The sequence below is a fragment of the Lactuca virosa genome, chromosome 8, assembly GCF_052849685.1.
Source record: "Lactuca virosa cultivar CGN04683 chromosome 8, Lactuca_virosa_CGN04683_v6, whole genome shotgun sequence".
Classification (NCBI taxonomy): Eukaryota; Viridiplantae; Streptophyta; class Magnoliopsida; order Asterales; family Asteraceae; genus Lactuca; species Lactuca virosa.
The window spans coordinates 354,677,380-354,684,763 of record NC_136433.1 but is presented as its reverse complement, the minus strand read 5'-3'; the positions used below and the strand labels follow the sequence as shown (position 1 = coordinate 354,684,763).

Here is a 7,384-nt window from a genome sequence, read left to right as displayed (position 1 = left end):
TTAGACGAATCAATGTGCAACACACTATTTCCTAAACTGTCTACAACCATCACAATTTCATATACACCATCACAAGGCAATGCTTCAAAATAAAATACACCATTATAATAAGCATTAATTGGTCCATTCTCATTATTAAAAGAATATCTAAAGCCTTGTCTGTACAAACCATGAAAAGAAATAATATTCCTCATCATTTATGACGAGTAGCAACAATTATTCAAGTGTAAACATAATCCACTACTAAGCTTTAAAGAATAAACGCTGATCTTGGTAACAGGTGATAATCTCCTATTGCCCATTATCAAGTTCATCTTCCCAAGCTCCATATTCCTACTTTCTCTTAGTTCCTGCAAGTCCGAGCAAATGTGAAAACCACATCCTGTATCAAGGAACCAAGAATTAGAATGCGATGAATTTTTAGACAAAACAGTGTAAATACCTGCCAAGGTAGGCTTGATCTTGCTATCCTTAATGTCTTGTAGTTACTTGGGGCAGCTGCTATTCTAAAGCCTCTTGTCTTGACAGTAGAAGCACGTTGCATCCTTTGGATCTGAGGCAGGGGGAGGAGAACCGGATTTTCCTTTAGCTCCACTACTACAAGACCCATCATGAGACTTTCCCTTTTAATTTTGCTTAGAGGGAGCTTTCCTCTATTTCCCCTTTCCTTATCCAATAGCCAAGACTGGAGTAGTAGTAGGAGTGGATTCAACACCTTTTCCTTTCAATCTACTTTCAGCGGTTCTCAGCAGGCCTTGAAGTTTACTCAATGTAACTTCCTCTTTGCTCAAATGATAAGTCATCTTGAACTGGTCATAGCAAGGAGGCAATGAGTGCAAGAATATGTCAATAGCCAACTCTTCATCGAACTTCACATTCAACTTGAATAAAAGATCCACATATCTCTGCATGCATTGCAGGTGGCTCGTGACGAACTCTCCATCTTTCATCTTGGTGGTTATAAGTGACCTGATTATCTCATACCTTTCTTGATGCGCACTTTGATGGTACTTCTCCATCAAGTCTTGGCACATCTTGTAAGGCCAATAGTCCTCATAAAACCACTGTAGCTTAGGAGTCATAGTCAACACCATAATGCAAGACCCCTTAGTAGCATCCTTACATTTGGCCCAATACTTAGCCATTTCTTCAGGAGTAGCTTGGTTTCATCTATCTCCTTCAACTGTTTGTCGAGGACATATTCCTTGTCCTCGTAACGCAAGGTCATTCAGATGTTTCAGATCTAATCATTGAAATTAGAACCATCCAATGTGACCCTCACACAAATGTTAAAGAGCGACAAAGAGTTAGCAGAGTTGTTGTTGTTGGAGGAGCCAGAAGCGGTGTTTGAGGTTGACATCTACAAAAGAAGAAAGACAAGTTTTGATTAGATAGGAAATCCTTAATAAAAAAACCCAAAACGAAATATTAAGGCTAGGACCCAACACGATAATTCACAATTCAGAAAAGGGATGCCGTAATCTAGTTGTAAATTATTTGAAGGTAGGTAAATGACGATTTACCAATTCCACCATGAAAATGAAATTTTAAATGAATTAAGTTTTGAATGAAATGAAATTCTTAGATCTTTTGAGATTCATTGAACTATTCAATGGCATGTTTAATCTCGATTATGCCCTTCAAGTTTGTGACTGGGATACCAAGGATCACAAACAAGGTGTGAATAACCATGCAAATTAGTTTGGTACTCTCGATGTCACTTACCACCTGATCAATGTGCCGGTTAACCACACACGCTCCATTGATCAATGGTAATTTACAAGCTACACATTGCCACCATTTTTTAGTCCAATTTAGTGTGCAAGTTAACCACACATGCTCCACTAACGACATTAACAAAGTGCAATGTGCAATTTGATGGATTAGCATCAAATTCACATTTTCCTAAAGTAACTAAGATTGGGAATTTATAAAAGCATTTAGTTACTTTATATTTATCATTATAGTTATTAATGAGAGATTAATGTCCTATCCTACCCGTTCAGATAACGACCCTCCACCAATCAAGGAAGAGGTGGGTGATAATGGACACCCATTCAACCACCATTTTATTGTCAGTTTCCTTATACCCCCCTTATAGATCAACTTCGTGAATGAGGCCTACTAACAGTAAGACTGACTTTCTTATACATGTATATAAATTAAACTTTTAATCTTATAATAGTATAAGGGTGTATTTTAAACTTTTAAAATACTAGGGTTCTAGAATTTAAGATTTCAAAGTTAAACTTTTAATTAAATTTTAAATTCCAAAACCAAAGGGTTATTTTTGAAACTTTTCAAAAATACTAGATCAAATTTTAAATAATGAAATTAATCAAATAATTTTTTCATTATCTTAAAATTTTGACCAAATCTCTTAATTTGATAAGGATATAGATTTACCATTCCAGAAAATTCAATTTTAGATAGTTAAAACGAATTTGGAAATATCCTAATTAAACAAAGATATTTAAATCGAAAAATCAGGGATCTGACAGCCTGACTTGTCGAGTTTTTGCAAGGAGCTCGTCGAGTAGGCTCAACTCGTCGAGTCCTATGTGGAACTCGTCGAGTCTGATGAACAGATTGACGAATATGTTCCCTCCTTCGTTGGACAATTCACATATGCATCAAATACAACTGAAAAACATCCTAGGCTCTGATACCACTATTGTGTTATGAGCATAACAACATACTATGTGATCATGCAACCCTAATTGCTTTGGATCTATGTTTTTCACTAGTTGAACATGCAATTGAATACCAAATCAATAAACCCTATATCTAGCATATAATTTTCGAAAATCATATAACAAAAAGGGTTTTGAGTTTACCTTGCTTGTTATGTAGTAATAAGAAGAATTCCTAGTAGATCCTTGACTCTTGAAAGCTTAGTGCCTCAAATGTTGCACCTCTAATTTTTCCCAAACACCACTAGCAAGAAGATGAGAAGGAGAGAGGAGGAAGCTCTTAGAATTTCGGCTAGGGTTCTCTGCAAGCAAGCATTGGCCGAAAATCCTAAGCCTTGGGTTTCCTTATATAGCTGAGGGCTGCTAGGGTTTCTGGAGGGAACCCTAATTTCCTGCTTAAGGCTTAAGCAGCCCATGGACCTCCTACTAAGAAGCCTTGGACGAAATCTATAGGGCCTCCCTATAGTATTTCGTCCACTCCTAATTAAGGAGTCTGTCAGCCCAGTTTCACAACTATCAATGACTTGCAAAACAACCCCTGTTCTTTTAATTAGTTCCTTTAATCCCATAATAAATCCCAAATTAATTTATGATTAAATACTAATTAAATAACATGATTTTCAATTAATATATATTATTTTCATAATACATTAATAAATCAATTTATTATTCCAAAATAATAAATTCAATATCTCTCTCCAAAAGTCATCCTGTCAAGTTGCTAGAGTGAAGACAACCAAAAAGGACCATGCTACTATCAAATCAAGTACATACCAATTATAGTTATGGGCTTAGACACCTAATCCAACATCATCATCACAACGTCGCACAACCCAATGTTTCCACCGTCGGCTGGGGCTGTGACAGATTGGTATCAGAGATATTGGTTATAGTGAACTAGTAATTCCTTAGGAACTATGACTATAACCAAGGACATACACTATAATTAGGTTTAACCCTTAAACCTAATAAATAAAAGTATTACTACAAATTTCCCAATGGATAGACCACTTACGGGAGAGGTTTCAAGAATTGAAATTGTCGCTTGGGTTGTTGGATTTCAAAATGGCTACACGCCAAAGTGGTCCTACCCTCCTACTTTTCCTACCTAACTATTCCTTAATTGGTAGTCCTGAGGTACAAAACAAAACTTTGTAAACTACACCAAACTTTGTAGCTATTCCTTCACTCATATCACCAGAGGAGGATCCCTTCGAGGAAGATGATCCCTTCGTGGAGGAGGAGTCCCATGATGCAGAGGGTGGTGGGAACCTAGTTGATAGCTCACCATACCCAGATTCATCATCTAGTGATGAACCTTCTGGGAACGCAGAGTGCGAGGTTGAGGGTAACTCTACTGATGGGAGCGACCCAGTGCCCAATTTACCATTATATGTTACACCATCTTTACCCTCACCTTCCCACAGATCCTACATGCTCCGTATCATGGGTCCCGGACAGAAACTGGATGGGTTTTGAGCACTCTAACAACCTTAAGGTGCACATACAACCCTAAATGCTTTGGATCTATGTTTTCTCTAATTATACATGCACTTTGATTTTCCAAAGCTTTATCCTAACTAGCATGCAAAACATGGGTACTTGTATAACAAAAACTAGTTAGATGACATATCTTTTCTTGTAGCTTGTTTCCTTGGACCTTTCAGAGCCTAGCACCCCAAATGTGATACCTCAAATGCTTCACACAACACCACCAACAATGGAGGACTTGATAGAGTATTACTTGCACACAAAATCGGCTATGCTCTTCCAAAGATCACTAGTGGCCGATTTCATGTGCTAAGGGGCTTCTTATATAGGTTGGCAAGGATTAGGGTTACATCCATGTAAATCTTAATGTGCATGACTTTTCATCTTACGTAGGCTCCATGGGTTAAGCCTCCATGGACTACAGTGGGAGTCTTAAAGGTCTTGAAAGTCTCAAGAACTAATCAAGAATAAAACCTGAAATTCTTCACTAGCACACGACTTAAGGTTTATAACCTATCGTGTTGACATTTCTGTGCCCATTCTAGTAAAGTTGGCTATACATTTGAGTTTACATGTTCTCAATTTTTTACATAACTACTTGGAAGCAATGGCAGGCCCTGCACTGCCAGGTGGCAAGAACTTAAGATTGCACAAGTTCAATCCATATGAGTTTGGATTTGTCACTAACCTAGTCTTGTGATTATGGTTTTTACAAATTCACGTGGATAAGAACACATACACCATAAAATCTAAGGGTCATCAGGTTTCTCTCCGATTCATAAAAATGATGGTGAGGAAACTCTTCCACCAGGTAGATTTTAAGTAGATAACAATCTTTGCATTCTCAAAGTCGTTAATAGAGCTTGCGTGGTTAACCGACACACTAACATGGACTTATGAGAAATAGAAAAGGTCTAAACAATCGATACTATGATTACGACATCCCTTTTCATAGTTCTGAAATTGTATAGACACACCTGTGAGCTATCTAAGATAAGGTGTATGATTTTGTTAAAGTATTATCAAAGCAATCTCATATCAGAATTCTGAACTTTGGTAAGAAAGTCAATAAAGTATTGACTTCTAGAAGTCCAGTTGTTTTCAGGATACATGTCAAAGATAGTGGGAGCATAAGTGTTATGCTAATAATCATCATGTTAGTGGGAGCATGATAATTATGATAAGTATTGCAAGTCAGCAATCTTAATTATAGAAAACAAAGGTTTCAATTCGTGAAGTTACAAGGGTTGAAAAGTTGTTTTGCTATAATTAAGGGAGAGGATATTATACTTCATTTCAATTCTAAAAGGCTTAGATTGAGATTTTAATCGTCATTAGTCAAGAATATATATATATATATATATATATATATATATATATATATATATATATATATATATATATATATATATATATATATATGAATTTTATGTTGGTTTGGTTCAACTTAAGAAAATTCTATATATTGCGTTCTCAAAATTCGATTATGATTACAACATCCCTCTTCATTGTCAAATTTTGAAAACATGGCAAATAAGAATATTGTAGCAAAAGACTGGTTTAAAATCATGTCTTTAGTTAAGACATCATGAATCGTTTCCCATATGCATCGGGTATAGGGTCGATTACATGTGCTATAATATTTATCCTTTCTAAATTTTCCAAATGCCTGGGGCATTAAGAAGGGAAAAGGTCTAGAATTGGATATGACTAAAGTGATTAAGCAATTGTCGAGGACAATCTAAGGTTTACCAAAGATTAGTTGCTCAGGGACAGTTGGAAGTATAGTGTTAATTTTTGGAAGGACCATATTGACATATTCTGAAAAGAGGCAACTCTTGTTCAGGAGTGATAGTCAAACTGGGAATATGGAGTTGTCTCTATAGATGGAAGCAATCCGTGTAAGATTAGAAAAACTTAATGCAAGAAGCATGTTCAAAGCAATGTACCTTGAATATGAGACTTTGTTTCCATGGAGTAGATCTTCATTGGAATACCCTGTAATGATTGTTAACAAGTCTTTGTGACTTTGTACATAGTCATTACAAGAGGGTCTGTGCATATAAGTTTAAAATCTAACAAATTTCGATAAATGATAGGAAATTGGAATTCTTACATTTTCAATAAGGATTTGGAAGTGTGAAATTAGAATCATTAAAATGATGTTCAGTTGGTTTATTTCACAAATTAAAATATCATAGACAAACTAAGTGTGCATACTTGGTGTATGGCATAACTAATGTTTGGAAAACATAGTGTGCATACTTAAGAGTATGGCATGACTAGTGTTTAGAAAACATAGTGTACATGCTTGGAGCATGGAACAACTATTGTTTAAATTCAAGTATAAAGTTGATAGTTTGAAACAGTATACAATGAATGATGTGTAATCGATTTGGTGATAAATAAAAGATGTTTTATTTATATTCATAAGTTCTGAAACCATATTGGATTCGATTATTCTTGTGTTTCACTTTGCATGTTTTGACTTCCAGAATTACTAGGTCGTTCTTCTCGAATAACTAAGTTATTCAAACCATCCACAGTCGATAATACGTTGGAAGTAGGTATTAAGGCAAGACTGTCATGAATCATGTTTGTAGATGTCCAAGGTAGTGGACATAGCCAAGAGGTGCTACAACATTCATGAGTGCTCATAAGTTCTGATTATTGGATTCAACCCGCGCTCATTTGAATCACTTCATGGATTTTATCACGAGTGATCATGAGACGATAATATCTTATATTCTTCAAACCTAGAGATATGAGTTGTTACTATGAGTTGGTTGTACATTGATTGTGCGAAAACGCATTCGTAACTCGATGTTATAAAACGTGCCTTTGTGTATGATTCAACAAGTAGTAGAACAATCCATTTGAGTCGAAGTTTATCCATTCCTTTTACCTTCGGGATAAAAGCAATATTTGTGGGACCCTCAATGATTTAATGATGACACATGTGAGTGCTTGGCCAAGCCAGGACTGATTTGATTTGTTCAATCAATCAGTCGTCATAAATCAGAAATCGAGAAACAACAGATGGACAGAGAGAATGATTTATAATCCATGTCTCAGTCCATATGATATCTATAATGGAGGAATATATGATCCCTTATCTAATGGACAAGTCATTGACGAGATCAGAGTTCAGTTACAACGTTAGAGTTCGACAGCGACTTAAAGAGCTACGATTGCCAGTC

The 7,384-nt window shown here is 35.9% G+C and overlaps 1 protein-coding gene across 1 annotated transcript; it reads right to left on the bottom strand.

The window, feature by feature from the left end:
• Positions 1-668: 668 nt before the first annotated feature.
• Positions 669-1,145, bottom strand: LOC145131892 (uncharacterized). The gene has a single exon (XM_079066536.1). It carries the CDS (start codon positions 1,143-1,145, stop codon positions 669-671), a length of 477 nt encoding a protein of 158 aa, XP_078922662.1.
• Between the last annotated feature and the right edge of the window lie 6,239 nt (positions 1,146-7,384).

Excerpts from the sequence above, each read along its gene's own strand:
- LOC145131892 (XM_079066536.1), bottom strand. The coding sequence starts at position 1,145 with ATGGCTAAGTATTGGGCCAAATGTAAGGATGCTACTAAGGGGTCTTGC.